The sequence below is a fragment of the Podarcis vaucheri genome, assembly GCF_965113315.1.
Source record: "Podarcis vaucheri genome assembly, chromosome: 9".
NCBI classification, from domain to species: Eukaryota; Metazoa; Chordata; class Lepidosauria; order Squamata; family Lacertidae; genus Podarcis; species Podarcis vaucheri.
The window spans coordinates 39,852,399-39,869,636 of record NC_138767.1 but is presented as its reverse complement, the minus strand read 5'-3'; the positions used below and the strand labels follow the sequence as shown (position 1 = coordinate 39,869,636).

Here is a 17,238-nt window from a genome sequence, read left to right as displayed (position 1 = left end):
GTAACTGTAACTAAACAGTTCTAAATCCCAGTGGCTGCTAAGGGACACAGATAGGCACTTTTTAGTCCTATGGTGTTAATCCAATGCAAAGCTTATCTTTAGTTGCCTTCTGCCTTGTGATTGTATCGAAATTGATGGACTTTTGGAGAGCATCATGAATTCATGCTATGATAACATGCAGGCTATGAAAACATTCTCTACAGTATATGCTACTGCCGGCCCTGGGCTCCTTTGAGAGGACAGGCAGGATATAAATAAAATAAAATAACTACAAAATGAAAGGTAAAAAACTGTGAAAACACAGTGGAACGAAGAGTTTTCAAATGAAGCACAATAAATTTATTTCCCAGATACCCGTGCCTCTTCTCAGTGGTTCACTAAAATGTCAACACACAATAGGCATGTTCAGGGACTCAGTGAAATCTGAACATATGGAGGACGGCAGAGGGATGCAGGCAAGCCCTGCCCTTACCATCATGACATGCAATGCCCTCCCCTCATCAGAAAAAACCAGCCTTTCCCATGTTGTAAAATGAAGGTTTACAGAGATTTCTACTCTACTTCAGGCAATCGAAAGTAGTCGTCCCTGCAGTGCTTCTCCGTGTAGCCAGGCTTGCTGCCATCCACATTTGGCACATAAGGTGTGTTTGGGTATTTGCCTGAACATGTGCATGCTCAAAGTAGTTTTGAAACCTGTACAGCAGTGGTAGAAAACCTGCGGCCTTCTGTATATTATTGGTTTCTAACTCCCATCAGTCCCAGTCAGCATGGCCAACGGTCATGGCTTGTGAGAGCTGTAGTTAAACAACCTCTGGAAAACCACAGATTCCTCATGCCACTGCAATCATCCTAGAGAGCTCAACAAAATCAGGCATCAGCTCCCAGGCTCCAGTGCTCTTTCACTACTTGTATACTGCTAAACATTCTGTCCATTCTGGTTATGCATTGTGCAGACCAGAAATTGAGCCTCTTTCCCTTCCTCTCACCCAACATGTCAGAGGCACTGTCAGGACTGACTCTGCTGATCAAGTAGCCAGCAACAAAAATGTCTCCTTCTACCAGAAAACTGACATGGAAGTACAATTCTGTCATAATCACAACACTGATAGCAGGCCCGTGCAGAGCTTGTCTGAGGGCAGGAGTCTTCTTAAAATAAATACTCAAACAAAAAAGCAGCTGATTCCTGATGGGGCCCCTGGCCAGTTTAGCACTCTGAGGCCTGGGGCAAGTGTACCCAAGCTGCCCTCACTGAGGCCTGACTGAGAGAAACTTCAGTTGTTTTGAAAACAAGGGCCACCAAGTACCCATGTGTCTTCTGAAGCCTTCAAATACAGACCATGCAACTAGATGGAAGATTTTGGGGGCATTAAAAAAAACAACAGCAGCACACGTCAGACTATGCAAGCGGCTTTGGAGTTAACAGCGTAAAGGTAGAACTTAGCTGGCAGATGTGCCAAACTGCATTTCAGAAGATTAGGACTTAACACAGGGTGGGCTTCTTTAGAATTAATTTTGCATAAACATGCAACATAAGAAAGTATTTACTCACTGACACCCAGGGGTGGTTTAGAATCTGAGCGGCTGTATATCGCGCTTCCACATTTACTTGTAGCATCAGACTAATTAACTCCTGGAAAGGGGGGGGGGACATGAGGAAAAGAATGCGCACAATTTACAGTCGTATTAAAAATGGAAGACTGCTTTTGTCACAATTTTTGCTTTCGATCTTCATGCCCACTAGACTTTGAGTTTACGTTCTCTTGGTAAGTAGTCTCTAATGAAGTAAGTAAGTATGTGTCCCAATTAAGATTTTTCTTCGGCAGCTTTATTTCTGGCTGTGCAGAAGCAATAAAGTGCACAGATGCTGGGGGAAGGATGCTAAGCAGACCGCAAAAGGAAGCCTCAAGTGCATCCTCACCTTCCGTTCAAAAGCATATTGACGGCTGTGGTTACACTCTAAAATGGGGAAGCACTCATCCCACAAAGCTGTAGCAAGAGGGTTGTGTCAGAAGGTAGCCATATTTTTGAGATAAGAGAATTGCACCGGGAATTCCCTCCTGGGAGGCAAAGCCCATGATATTCACAGCAACGCGTTCCATCTAAAAATCACACTGACCTTGACTGCACACACTGGAGGTGGAATTGCTTTTGCCCAGAAACAAATATTGCTGTTTCACTACTGCAGAATTCATTATTCTTACAATATAGGCCCATGCCCAAAGGAAGGGGTCCTGATCCCCTACAGCAAATGAAAAGCATCTATTTCTTATTTAGAAAATAGGAGCCTAGTACCTGTGTTTCATTTTACTTTGCAAAAGTGGAAACAAAAATGGGAACATTTCAACTGTGTCATAAATCAAAACAGGCATGAAACGTGAACTTACTTACATTCTCCTCAGTGTCAGATGATTACAGTCAATTGTTGCCCACATCTAGGCATAAATATTCTACTGACCTATTCTACTGACCTTTGATATGGATAAGTTCGTACTCTGATTTAGCAGAGCACCTGTCAGCATATTACCTAAAACCTATTAATTTGTCCAATAATTTTCAAGTATGAAACTCCACCACTCATTTGACTTTCAGAAAAGAATGTGAACTTGAGTGTTTTCCTTAATCACTTCACTGAACTGGTCCCACTGGAGTGGCTGATGTTTAATATCCAAATGAAAGAATAGGTGTCAAGCTAGCTGCATTACCATGGGAGCCCCTATTGGAACTATTTGTCTTGGTCTGTTCTCCCAGCAATGGCTCTGGTGTCTTTCGTACTCTGCAACCCGTTTGGGTAGCAAAGACCAAACCAAAAACCACAACATAGCTTCAACTTTAATATCATTAATACAGCCCAATACCTTAGCAGAGTCAGTGATATTATCCCAGTATGGAGAGGGAAATTCTAGCTTTCCAACCAAGATCTGATCAAAGAGATCTTCTTGCACATTGTTCTCACTGTGGATCAAAACCAAGAAGAAAAAGCATGTCAATTTAAAAATCATTTATGAAAGCTAAAAAAACACCAAAGTTATGTTTATTTATTTTTATTGGTTAGTTCAGAATTTGCAAACTGCTCTCTGTTCAGATAATACCCAAGAAGAAATATAATACACTGTTCAGAATATAAAACATAATAGAGATCATTAAACAAACAATTAGTCAGATCTGCATCACTCTGCCCTAATTTTCATTTTTATACAACTGTGGGCTCAATTTATTTAAGCCATACAAGTAAAGAAAACAGGTTTCTGGCTGCTTCTTGTCAGTGAAAGACTTCAGAACACCTCAGTGGCTCTAATGTGGCACAATTCTCCCTACACATCAAATAGTCTGTTACTATGGGCAATTACAGAAGAGCAGAGAAGAGATGCTAGCCTGTTCTAGCTGCTCCCATCCTGAGCAGTAAAGGAACGTATCATTTCCTCACACTTGGATTCAAATTATATGTTGTGCAGGATTTTATAAAGTATTTATATTTATTTATAAAAGTATTTATATACTGCCGTATCATAAAATAGCAGGGCAGTGTACAACACTATGTATAAAATGAAGCATAAAGCACCATTCTGTGATTAAAAAGAGCACAAACAGTCATCTGAATTCAATTGTGCAGAAACTGAAGCCTGCCCTCACAGCTCAAGGCAGGAACAGCTAGAAGAGGTTTGCAGTTGTGGGGATACAACTCTGAAATGTTTGGGTGGTATTCAACTAAGTTTGTTTGGAGGAGACTTATTAAAATTAATGGACCTAAGTTAGTCATTAATTTCAATAGCTCTACTCTGTATATAACTTGGTTGAATACCACCCTTTACTTCTAACATTTCAGTTTCCTTTGCATTGGTATACTGATTTAAGGAAGCTGCTTTGCTCACCGGAACTGATTACCTCTTCCTATTGCCATGTCCCATGGCAGAGGTGGCCAACTTGTGGCCCTCTGGATGTTGCTGAACTCCCATCAGTCAGAGCCAGCATGGCCAATGAACAGTGATGATAGGAACTGTCAACAACATCTGGAGGGCCACAAGTTGCCCATTCCTGCCCTACAGGATGTGAGCAAACATTTCACTATGCTGTGTGGGCTGTGATGCCTTTTATGAGGCTAAGGACCATTTCTGCAAAAGGAGCTTAGAGATGAGCCAAGATGTAAGAAGGAAATGTTCAAGAAACGTAAGAAGGGGGAAATCAATAAGGAAGATTATACATGAGTTCTGGGCACCACAGTTTAAGAAGGATATTGACAAACTGGAGGGTGACTAAAGAAGATCAAGGGTCTGGAAGCTAAGCCTTATGAGGAACAATTGATGAAATTGGGTATGTTTAACCTGGTAAACAGGCAACGTAGAGGAGATATGATATCCATCTTCAAATATCTAAAGGGCTGTCACATGGCAGATAGATTAAGCTTGTTTTCTCCTGCTCCAGAGGCAAGGACCAAAAGATTCTAGAAAGAAGATTCCGACTAAACATCAAGTAGAATTTTCTGATGGTAAGAGCTGTTTGACAGTGGAACACTGGAACAGACTCCCATGGGGGGTGGTGGAATCTCCTTCCTTGGAGGTTTTACAGCAAAGGCTGGATGGCCATCTGTCATGGATGCTTTAGTTGAGATTCTTTCATTGTAGGGAAAGGTACTGGTGATCCTCAGAGTCCTTTCCAACTCTACAGTTCTATGATTCTAATATGAATATTTTTTGCACTCCTGGAAGCCCCTATATTTGATGAATATATGAAGTGGCTCAAGAAGTCCAGCTACCTTGATCACCAAAAGGTTTGTAATAAATGAAAACAGGGAATCTAAAGACATCAGATACATGACTGTTCTAACACCATATGCTGATTATAGTTATAAGATGTCCAAGCCCAAGTTCTAACACTAGAGGGCAAGCTCTGCATGCTTAATACAACAGATGGGTTCTGAAGAAAGAGATTCAAGAACAAGGTGACAAAGATGCTGGGAGCCTTGCCTGCCTACCTTTGACAAACAATATAGCCTATTCATTTCTTCCTATAATGAATATTGCTCTTCTTTCTGAATATTCTGATGGCAGGTAAACTGAACGCATTACACTTAACAGAAGAAGGAAGGAAGGAAGGGAGGGAGGGAGGGAGGGAGGGAGGGAGATATATGGTCTGTGAAATATGAGAAAAGAAACAGTATTTATAATACTTATAATTTAAAGATGGAAAGTGATGTAGCGTAGGGAGAAACAGATCATCCATTTTAAATGTCACTTCATACTACTTACCTACGAAATGGTGGAAATCCACATAACAGTATGAATGTGATGACACCTGCAGCCCAAATGTCGACCTTTAAGCCATATCTGTAAAAAAGAGGAGGGGGTGGTAATGACATTTTAAAGATACTTCCTCTATATGCCCTACAAGATTCTGCACAGGAGGTTTTCAGGTTTATACAAATTTACTGGTTCGTGCCATTTTAATTTCTAATTTTAGCAGCACACTAACAGCAAATTTTCAAGCAAAGCTTGACAAAGCTTGCCATTGACCTAGAAGTAAGTAAAGATCAGGCTGAGATTAATTTGTTCATATTCTGCTACCAGATATTATTATATTATATATCTCATGGTATTCCATATATCATCCAATGTGAAAAGAATATTTGGCTTTGTTCAGATGTAATGTCAAATGATGGTTTGGTGTTCACAAACTCCTTTCTTCCTATCCCTCCTCCTTTCACATCTTCAGCTTGATTAGTAACTTGTGCGGTTTTGCCAAACCAAAGTTTTCCATTTCAGCTGAAGCCTATGGCTTCCATTTAATCAGAAAACTATGGCTTCTGCAAGCCTCGGGAAAAACCCAATAGTCTGGTAAAACACCTGAATCAAACCTACATAAGCACATACCTGTTTATACAGGACCTTAGGATAAATGGGTTCGTATCAAACATTAGTTGTACTTGGAGTAGACCTACCGAAATCAGCAGAAATTGCTAATTTAGGTCTATAAATTTCAATGTGTCTACTCCAAGTAAAGCTTAGTTGGATACAACCCACTGATTTCAAAGACAAAGGAGCTTGTGGTGGACTTCAGGAGACAGAAGAGCAACGTCCAGCCACTTTTGATTGATGGGGTCTGTGTGGAGAGGGTAACAACGTTCAGATTTTTGGGCATTGAATTACAAGAGGATCTGTCCTGGAGTGTCAACACAAGGGGGCTTGTGAAGAAGGCGCAACAGAGACTGTACTTTTTGAGAATACTAAGGAAAAACCATCTTCCGCAGAAACTGCTGCTTGCCTTCTATCACTGTGCCATTGAGAGCGTGCTCACTTATGGCTTATGTGTGTGGTACGGAAGCTGTACTACCCGGGACAGGATGGGGTTGTGCAGGGTTGTTAAGGCAGCAGAGAGCATTGTTGGCTGCCCACTCTCCACCTTAGAGCAGATTTATGCCACAAGGTGCCATAGGAAGGCACTGGACATAGTAAAAGATCCATCACATCCTGGTCAGTGTTTCTTCAAGCTCTTGCCGTCGGGACGGAGATACAGGACGATGAAGTCAAGAACGAGCCGTCTTAAGAACAGCTTCTTCTCCAGAGCGATCTCGGCCCTGAATGGGAAGCCCGGACTTTGAAAGTCATCTAATCTCCCTTGCTGTATTATACTGTATTGTTTAATTAGTGTTTTTATGGAGCAGTCAAGTAATTTTGTTGTCCCCAAAGGGGGCAATGACAATAAAGATATTATTATTATTATTATTATTATTATTATTATTATTATTATTATTATTATTATATTTCCTATACACAACCACTCTATAACTATTCTTAAAACATATTAAAAGGTGTGCACACACTTTCTTACACCAAGCACAATAAATAAGAAACCCCATTTTAATAATGCATGTTCACCCTGTCTCTGCAATGATTTCAGGAGCTACGTATGTTGGCGTGCCACAGACTGTATAGAGGGGTCCTTCAACCACAGTGGCTAGTCCAAAGTCTCCTAGTTTCAGCGATTTTGTCCCATCTGGATACTCACAAACCTGGGGTGGAGGGGTGAAGGGAGGAGAAAACAGAGAAGGAATAATAACTTGTTAGTGGAGAAACATAGGGACAATACCTTACAAGACTGTTGCTAATAATTATTGCATGCAAAGTGTATTGAGGGGGAAATTGCAATATAAATGCTACCCTGCCCTATAAAAGTAGATAAACACATTCCAGTCATTCTAAGTGGAAAATGCCTTCTAATGTTCATCAATAGGTGGCAACAAGTTTGTAGAAAGCAAGTGATAAATACTTAAGACCTAATAGCAATACAGTGGTACCTTGGGTTAAGAACTTAATGCATTCTGGAGGTCTGTTCTTAACCTTAAACTGTTCTTAACCTGAAGAACCACTTTAGCTAATGGGGCCTCCTGCTGCTGCCGCGCCGCTGCTGCGTGATTTCTGTTCTCATCCTGAAGCAAAGTTCTTAACCCGAGGTACTATTTCTGGGTTAGCGGAGTCTGTAACCTGAAGCGTCTGTAACCTGAAATGTCTGTGACCCGAGGTACCATTGTAATATTGTAGTAGACAAGAATGATACAGACACTGGTCTTGGCATATGAAGGCTACCATTTTATTTAAACCTGCATTCATGTCAATCAAATCCAAAATTAGTAAGACAGAATAACACAGGAACCTAAGTAGTTATCCCCCCAATATATTGGCCTGGCTTTCCACGCTGCTCTTACCTGAGTGCCCTCCCCGAGGGAAAACCTGTGCTGGGTCCCATGAGTCAGTAAAAGCAGGTTCCCACCTTGCAGTTGCCCCCACATTGCAGGGCAGTTAGCAACCAGGGCTATGTGACTGTTTACAAGCATCTCCCATTGCAACTCTATGTTCGTGCCCTGTCCCCTGGCTAGTTTGTTGGGACACTTGTCCTTTCACTCCAAACATGCCACAAACACATACACACTCTCTCATGAACACTCTCCACCCACCATCAAACATGTGACAAAAAATATTCTGTCCAGAACAAAGGGCTGCTATATATTATCCTTTAAAGCTGAAACTCCAAGGAAGGTGAAAAAGATGCTTCTCCCCAGCCAATCTAGATGCCATGGAAAAAGAAAATGTTTCATGGTCCTCAGAGTTATCACCTGGGCTAACTCAAAAACCAAGGGAGGGAAGATGGGTCACCCAGTCTGAGTGAGACTGAGATGTGTCCTGGGCCTTAATACATTGCAAACATACCGGCTCTCATCTTCAACGCACCATTATCAAGGAATTTTAATAGGTAACTGTAAAAGCAAATCAATTGTTTTTTTGTGGAGAGTCTCAATTAGAAACCGTGTGTGGGTGGAATTAGCAAAGTCTGTGGGTAAGTCTAATTAAAGCAGCTGCCTACTTAAGCATGTAAATAGTTTAACAGTCAAATTTGGTTACAAAATCGATGACTAAGAATCAAATGGTGGGGAAGATATTCTGAGGGAAGTGTTAGAAGGCCTTACAGAGCTTCTTATATTCTTATATTACTTACTTCTGAACTATATTGTCAGGGAACTCTTTGAAGAAGTAAAAGAAAGTACATAAAACGATTGGCGTATAGTTCCATTGGGCATACCATAGATCAACTACATCTCTAAAATATGCCTGTTTAATTGCCCAGTGTGCCTTTTTTCTTAGTTAGCAACATAATAAACATATACTTCTAAGCAGCTCTCTGCAAGAGATGCTTTTCCTGATCGTGCTCTTCAGATGTTTTGGCCCACGTCTCTGACCATTCACCATGATTGCGTATCGAGACCCCGCAGCCACCCCCTCGTTGGAAATAACTCACACGAGGACACGGATATTAGGTTTATGTTATAGGGCAAATTTTGGCCACAACTTTATTGAGATTACAGAATGTGAGCGGTATTGGCTTAGGCATTGATTGGACCTGACTATATTTGACTCCTGCCCATTGTGCAGAAAGTCCCAGTAAGGGTAAGCCACCGGTAGAGGGAGCCCTGTCGATGCAAACCAACTCAAGCTCCCCCTGGTGTTCCCATTGGGGTCGTGCCAAGGCCTTAGCCCGCCAGCCAGGCTTCAGACTAGGTCAACACCCCCGGATTCCTTTAACGGAATACTCTTAAGCATGGAGGGGCAGGTGATGGTCACACCTCCCCTCCCCCCCACAAGGTCAAACAATGCCTAACCACCACAAGAGCCCCAAAGGCTCGCCGCCAAATACCCTCACATCTGTAACCAATGCCTCAGGCCCTCTGCAATGTCAGCCAGCCATATATCATTCGGTCGGGATCCCCCAGGCAACGGGGGACAGAGTCCCCCACCCCCGGTGGGGAGTGGGTGGCCACGTGGTCCACCGTAACTCCTCCCCACTGGGAAGTGGAGCGGATTTGCTGGGGTTGAAGTCAGAAACTTCAGGAAGGCACCAGGTTGGGAAAAGCTAGCTTATGTATTGAAAAATCTCCCTAGCTCTGTGCGTTATATAGAAAGATTGCTAAAACTATTCCTTTGAGTCATGGCAAAATATGAATGACTTTGCTTTGTTGAAAAATTTCTGATAGTGCAAATAGATAGAGATAATCATGCAGGTGCAACAGAGACAACAGTGAGATGTAGCTCTAAAAAAGCTAATGCTATTCTAGGCTGCATCAACAGAAGTATAGTGCTCAAATCAAGGGAAGTAATAGCCCTGCTCTATTCTGTCTCGGTCAGACCACACCTAGAGTACTGTGTCCAGTTCTGGGTGCCACAATTTAAGAAGGATGGTGACAAGCTGCAACATGTGCAGAAGGGGGCAACCAAGGTGATCAAGGGTCTGGAAACCAGGCCTTATGAAAAACGGTTGGCGTTTACCCAGGGTTCATGTTTCCCTCTGGAAATGAGGCACACTGTGTTGTCTTTATGATATATGGTTAGTTTACACATATATACAACCTGAGTTTGCAATGGAGGGGTTTCCATCATCAACAAAACTGACAAATTCAAAGCTGGATAGCTCAGTTGGTTAGAACATGGTGCTGATAATGTCAGGGTCACAGGTTTGATCCCCGTATGGGACAACTGCATATTCCTACATTGCAGGGGTTTGGATTAGATTATCTTTAGGGTCCTTTCCAACTCTACGCTTCTACCTCAAAAGGGCCTTGTTTCTCCCATAGCCATGGCCTCTCTCTCTCTCTCTGCCTTTCCAGCCTGCAGCTTTTTGAATCCAGCTTCTAGCTCAAATGACTTTCTAAACTCTGGCTTTATCTGTTAAGGGAGGGGCCCCCCACCCAGTTGTCATCTCACACAAGCCCCTTGAGCCCCGTTGGTTCATGCAATGGCCCATCACCCAGGAGGCGAGCCTTGATTGGTTAGCTTTTAACACTTGCTAGATCCAGGGATTAGAAGTCTGGCACCCATCTTAACACCCCAGACCTTGATAAAATTCTAACACTTAATGGATCAAGAAATTTAGAGGAGTCTGACACTCTCAAACTCATGACAATGCCCTTTCCCCACATAACAGAAGGACATTCTCCCAAGACCCAAAGACCCCTGCTAAAACAACTGCAGGAACTAAACAATGTTCACTTAGCTTTAGAAGATTAGTTTAAACTTTTTATTGCATATTTTTAAGATGATTTCTTATAAGAATAATTCTTATTATTTATTATGTTGCGATTTATGTATAGCTGAATTATATCATATCGTTTTATCGGGTGAGTTCTTATTGTTGATTTTTCTGTTTGTTTATCACTCTTGGGAACAATTATTAGCAGAAAGCCTTTTTCATTAAATAAACAAAAATGTAATGCACTGCAGTACCTCACAGCCATAAAAGAAAGTCTCATGATTCCTGACAAAACATCACATATAAGATCCATTATTTTATATGCATATAGCAATGAAGAACTGGTAAAGTTGAATGCAAATCAGACAAGTGGCTGACATTATATCTAGCAACTAAATGTATTTCAATGATGAGAAATAATTTACATTAAGAACTATTATGTCATTCCAACCTGCCAATCATGGCATCTGTCAAGTAATCTCTTTAGGCTTTCTAAGTGAAAAGTGCATCTGTGCCTATTTATACCTGATTTGATTACTAATGAGAGCTTAAAGTGTCAGATTAGCCCAAGAGCTTCAACTCACTTAAGTGCCTGATGTCATTGTTATTATTGTAAAGCAGACAGGATCAACAATCGTGAATCACAGCCTGTACCTCTAAGTGAGCGCTCAGTTCTTGCATGCTGCACTTTCCACAAAGAGAAACAAATCAAGCATAAGCATTAAAATGTTCACATTAAATTTGCTTTAAGTTATTATTAAGGATATTTTTGTACTGGAAACATTATTAAAGAGATAAAATACTTCACAAAATAGATACTGGTTTTATCACTTTCACTTTTCATATATGAAAACTTGCTTACAAAAAAGGTCTGTCTGTCTGTCTCTCTTTCTCTCTCTCTACTTGTATATCTCTCCTAATGCCCCTCTCCTGGCAAAACAAAATAGAAATCCCTCATATATGATATAGTCTCATGTCTGGATTTCATGTCAAGTCATTCCAGAGTTTGTTGGAATCACTGCTAGTGATTCCATCCCCTAAACATAGCTTTGCTCTGGATGTTTCCAGCTGTGGAAAGAGAAGGGGAGGCATGTCCCCTGATTTCCCTTTCCCTGTGCTGCATCCAGCATTCCCCAACCAGCCAGAGCAGATTTATTTGTTAGAGAACAAGTCCCATTAAAACCAGCTTCCTTTTGAGCAAACCTGCTTAGGACTGCACTGTCAGCTAATTTGCTACTTATTTGCTAAAAAAACCACACCTTATTGAATTTAAAGTAAATACGTGCAAGAAATAGCACTTAAGTTTGTTTGTGTTCAAGTCTCACTTTATTACTTCAGCCGTCAGGCAAGCACTAAGCTTTTTTTTTTTTTTAGTGCATTTATTAGAAGTGCTATCAAATCAAATGTATGTCTTTGTGTAGGGAGATTGCCATGGTGCCTTCTGATCTGGTTTCAAATGTTCTTAACGTGTGGGAAGTGGAAGCATTAACACAGATCTTCTCATGTTTTGGATTAGGCTACTGCAATATGATGCAGGTGTGGCTTTCCTTGAAGATGACTCGGAAACTTCAATTGGTTCAAAATTAAGCGGCCAGATTATTGGATGAGTTCTGTTTAGATGTTATATAACCAGGGCCGGATTTAGGTTTGATGAGGCCCTAAGCTACTGAAGGTAATGGGGCCCTTTATATGTCCAGTTGTCCTTTGTCAACAACAAATTGTCGCTGTAATATTAACAACGTAATATTTAAACTTAAAAGTATTGTTATAGATTGTTTTTGATATTTTATGAAAGCAGATAGAATTTAGGCACACTGTTATTTGTGTTTATTTACACACACACACATACACCCCCCTTTGCTTCTCAGTGCTTAACATATAGGTATGAATTTGCGTTAACGTGGCAAAGAGATGGGAGAATAACATGGAACAGGCAACATACCAATAGATTTTCTGGCTTGATATCTCTGTGAACGATACTGAGACCATGGAGATATTTCAGTGCACTGGCTAGATTGTAGACCATTGCACTTCCATCACGCTCTGTGTATTTTGTTGAAGACGTGATAGCATCAAAAAGGTCTCCTCCCTGTAATGGTCAGGAGGATCAAATAATTAAAACAAAACAAAATACATCATGTTTTATAACTGCTGAAGGAAAATCAGATCCCCCCATTATGCAATGTTGGGGAAATCACAATGGAAGCAATAGGGTGAAAGCTGCACATACCTAAACCTCACCAAAATGAGTGGAACTAGAATGCTCACTGTGTGCTTAATATTGCATTCCTATGCACTCTTGCTGGTAAATGAAGTATCGTTCAACTAAGTAGGGCTTACTTCTAAGAAAAGCACCACAGTGCTAAACTACATGCATGATTTTCATGGAGTTTAGGAGCACCTAACTTCATTATACTAGACAAGCAAATCCCTTATGCTTGATTATGAATGTTGAAAATCCCTGTGCCATGTTTACTGGGAGATATAAGAATGCCTTTTAAAAAATCAAATCTACAAAAGTGAAATATAAAATAATGAAATCTTAGCAGACATTTTTAATGGGCTTTACATGTGTTGCGGACCTGCCTCATTGGCATAAGTCTCTAAAGTCTGACAATTCTCAACCATTAATTGCAAACAACACAGGTTTGGTTTTTTTAATGTGCTTTCTAGCAGAGGTAAATATTAAGAAAAATAAATTGAACACAAAAATGCTCTTATTTAACTTTAAAGGGCTACTTCTGCCAAATGTGAAGTGAAATCTGAAAGTAAATAAGAACTGGATAAAGAATTCCTACATTTAAAAAAAATGAGGGAGAAAGGAAACCTGCAAATTTATGATGTGGTGGCTGTTTATGCTATACATAGGTGGTTACATGCCAATCTAATATTAATTTTAAATTGCAATTTTAAAACAGTGCAGAAACATAACACTACTGCGCAGCAAATTTCTACATCTGGATATCCATGATAACTTAGTATGTAAATGCAATGTATATAACGATCATATATGTCAGAATCAGACTTCAGAAATAATTATTATTTTCACGTTACAAAATTTGCATGTTAAGGCACATAGGAACACCAGCTATCACTCTGAACAGGAATTTCAAAAGTGGGCTGGGGACTACTTTAGGATGGGAGAGGAAAGTCCCATGGCGTCCCAACATTGTTTTCTGTACCATGACTATTATGCAGAGGTACTGGACCCTGGAACATTCAATATCTTCATATTCAGTGATGGAAAGCCTCTCACCTTGACCAACTCCATCACCAGGTAGAGCTCGGTTGCAGTATCCATCTCCTCTATTAGCATGATAATATTGGGATGTTTCACTTGGCGCAGTATGGAGACTTCATTTTCAATCAAGTGTTCCTATTTATTATTGGGTAGAGGAGAGGAAGGGAAAAACAAACCAAGACAAATCCTCCTTGTAACAATGTGGTTTTAAGATACAGTTTTCACATGAGAAAGCAGCTTCCTAAAGTGCAGCTTTCCACCACTGTTCTTCTCCGCAACATTTACAGTGTAGTTATCAAGACATCTCTAGTGAAGCAACATAGGTATAGGCTCAACGATTTAATAAATCCTTTGTTACCAAGGGCTTCCAAAATGTTCCTCATTAAATTGATTTAAAAATGAAAAACAAGGCATGCCATTTTATTAAATCAGGTAAATCTTTAGACGTTTTCAGTTACAAGAAACCAATTGGGTATGCTCCAGGAAGGCTAGCCACTTTATTTTAAAGTTAACCATGGTTGCTGTAACACTCTGGAAGACACCAAAACAACCATTCCAGAAACCTCACCTTTATCACAGTACAAACATTCTAACAACATGCACTTCATGCATTTGTGGAAAACCCTGCGGGAAGTACATGTGAGCATTCTACGACTGATGAACATGAGCAGTGCCTGAAAAATTAGATGCGATTTGTCCTACACCATAAAATACCATTGAACAAATGGCTTTGGGGAGTCAATTTGCATCAAATCTGTGAAGTTTCGATAATTTTACCCTAACTATTTAGTTACTAAAAACCCACATGCTGTGCGTGCATTTCCTCCTGTGAAGATGTGGAACATTAGACGTGGCTTAAACAGATCGCACCTTTGAAACCCAATATGTGAGAGCATCAAAAGTCTTTCTGGAACAAACATATATGTCTGCTCCAAACAACCGTGTGCTGGAGAAAAGAAAAACAAAATATGAATGGGTTTTTAAAACATGGTTTATAGTTATAAACCTTAAAAGAATAAATCAGATCAACTGAGAAAATGAGGGGATTTATTATAATTAGTTAAATTAACTGTGTATCAGGAGGAGTATAATAAATATCAAATAATGTGTGAAATTTAGAGACTAGTGATATTTAAAGTGTTACCTATTAATGATTATTTAAATTTACTGTGCATGGTGCCGCTGACAAGTAGCTACTGACAATTAGTAAGAAGCTTTTGAAGATAGCTTCATCAGTATTTTTGTTTTATTGGGATGGTTGGGATTTAATGTTCTTCCTTCCCTCTGGCAAAGCTGCAAGAAGTTTGGAAGCTTCTGGAACCAAACAAACGGTTGTTAGTCTATGCTGAAGAAGAGATGCCCCTTTCAGCAAATATTTTCACCTCCATGAAAATATCAAAGGCTCTTGGTTCTAACTACCCTCAGTAAAGTCTCTTCACATATGAACATTCCTTCCCCATGCATCACTGAGGCTGTGCTTAGAATTATCATCTTACATTAAGTTCAGGGTCTTTTCTGTTGTAGCCCCATAACTTTGGAATGTCCTTTCATGAAAGGCAGCATGACATCCTTCCTGTTATGCTTTCGTTATGACTTCAAAGTTTGGACTGTTTAAGCATTCTCTACTGTGTGTGTTTTATTCTGAAATTTGTTGTTTTACATTGTTTATGGTTTTTAATATACTGTGGTTACCATCTGGAGATTTACACTGCAGCTCGGTATACATTATTTTTAAATACATAAAACAAAGAACACTGATAAAACATCTGTTTTCTTAAAATAGGACTGATTTAAAATGCTGGGCTGGTATGTGAAAATCTCTTATTGTGGTCTATAAGGTGCATTACAGTGCAACTCTTTAAAGGCAAATTCTGGAAACACCTTTACTCCAAAATACTTACCTTCATTCTCAAGACTCTGAAGTAAAATATATCCATATATTTAATGCATTTTCTTTATATAGAACATAAACTTCAATCCCTTTGAAGCAGCACTTTAGAATTACCCACTGTTGTCCTAGTGATGCTGGTTTGGACCCCAAACACCATCCATTATTTTGTCTTTGTTAAATTAATGATGCAGATGAGACACATTTTCTGCTGACTTACAAATAATAAATTCACGAGCAATGTAAATGCTATCTTGATTAATGTTTTGTTACATCTGACTAAGCATAATTTTTGTGAATATCCATGCAGCTCTACAAAATTAATATACATACATGGTTGGCGGGATTTGCCCAGATAAATTGTAAATTTAAATACTTTTTGTAAATGAAGCCAAATTAGACAAATTAACTATCTGTGAGTTTAAAACTCTATAATTCTGCCTTTACTTGAAATCAGGTAAGATTACTATGGAAGCATCTCCCCACCTTATAATACTATAGCTCTATATTCTCTCATACCTTTCCACAACATTTTCCTTTGTCTATAATCTTCAGTGCATACTCCTTCCCAGTAGACCTACAAAGAGCGAAACAAAAGAGGAATATCAGGCAGAAATGCAAAGATTTATTCAACATGTGGGTTTTTTGTCTGAATGTACAGTGATGATAAAATTGCTTTCATCAATGTGAACAGATGACAAAAAGAAGGTATATCTGCTTTTATTTTGTTTCTCAGCAAGTCATGTCTGCTGTTGCCTTGACTACCAAACGCAGGCTTTCTACTATGATTTTCTCAAGTGTGACCTAATGTGTCGCATTTTGTCCCTGATTTAATGTTAGATGTTCTGTACCTTTCATTCAGCTCTTTTTAACTGGCAGTAGTGTGGCAATTTTTACAGGATTGGTATTTCAAAGTCTCAGGGGTAGAAAGGTTCATTTTAACTTTTTTTATTGAACAAAATTAGATCAGCTATTCTGTAGTATAAAATTTATTGGACCACAAAAATTATTTGAAGACAACCTATACGAGAAATATTCTGTGGCCATTCTACCGATTTCTGTGAAATTTTGTTTTAAGAAGTCTGCTACCTCCGTTCTAAATATCATGTCCTGAAAACTACAATGGATAGTTATTTCCACTTATGTTTAAGTCCTGCAGGCTTAAGAGGTGAAACATTTTAAATCTAGTATTATAAGACTTTAGCAAAAGAATATTAAAAATATTTTATGGTATAAGGCTTTCAAAATGGTTGCAAAAGTGACCGTTAAGAAGATCAGACAGAATGAAAGATGTGGCCATTAAGGTTCTTGGTATATGTAGTATTATCTCATCAACATGAAACCGCATTTGCAGGCATGCTCAAATGAAAATGACTCTATGGTTGGTAATTACTTTTACTACAAACTCACTGAGAATGCAATTCACCACACACTGCATTTTTAAAGGTTTCCGTTGAGGATTTTTTGGGTTTGTTTTAAAGGGCACACTTAATAAAGTAATTAGCACATGAGAGAACTTGCACATTCATTGAAAAGCAAGGTTTTGTGGCAACTCTTTGCCAGGAGTACAGAAGATTACACTGGTCTGCACCCACGTAAT

At 39.6% G+C, this 17,238-nt stretch overlaps 1 protein-coding gene across 5 annotated transcripts in view; it reads right to left on the bottom strand.

The window, feature by feature from the left end:
- DCLK2 (doublecortin like kinase 2) overlaps positions 1-17,238 on the bottom strand; it is an 84,308-nt gene that overhangs the window by 5,870 nt on the left and 61,200 nt on the right. For all 5 annotated transcript variants that reach the window (XR_014223383.1, XR_014223384.1, XM_082237632.1 and 2 more), the window contains 7 exons: positions 16,158-16,215; positions 13,766-13,885; positions 12,452-12,598; positions 6,870-7,003; positions 5,244-5,321; positions 2,856-2,952; positions 1,550-1,630 (listed from right to left, as the gene is read on the bottom strand). Coding sequence is in view for 3 of the 5 variants with exons in the window: in XM_082237632.1 (XP_082093758.1) it covers positions 1,550-1,630; positions 2,856-2,952; positions 5,244-5,321; positions 6,870-7,003; positions 12,452-12,598; positions 13,766-13,885; positions 16,158-16,215 (715 nt within the window). In the remaining 2 variants the exon portion in view is untranslated. The remainder of the gene's footprint in view (positions 1-1,549; positions 1,631-2,855; positions 2,953-5,243; positions 5,322-6,869; positions 7,004-12,451; positions 12,599-13,765; positions 13,886-16,157; positions 16,216-17,238) is intronic.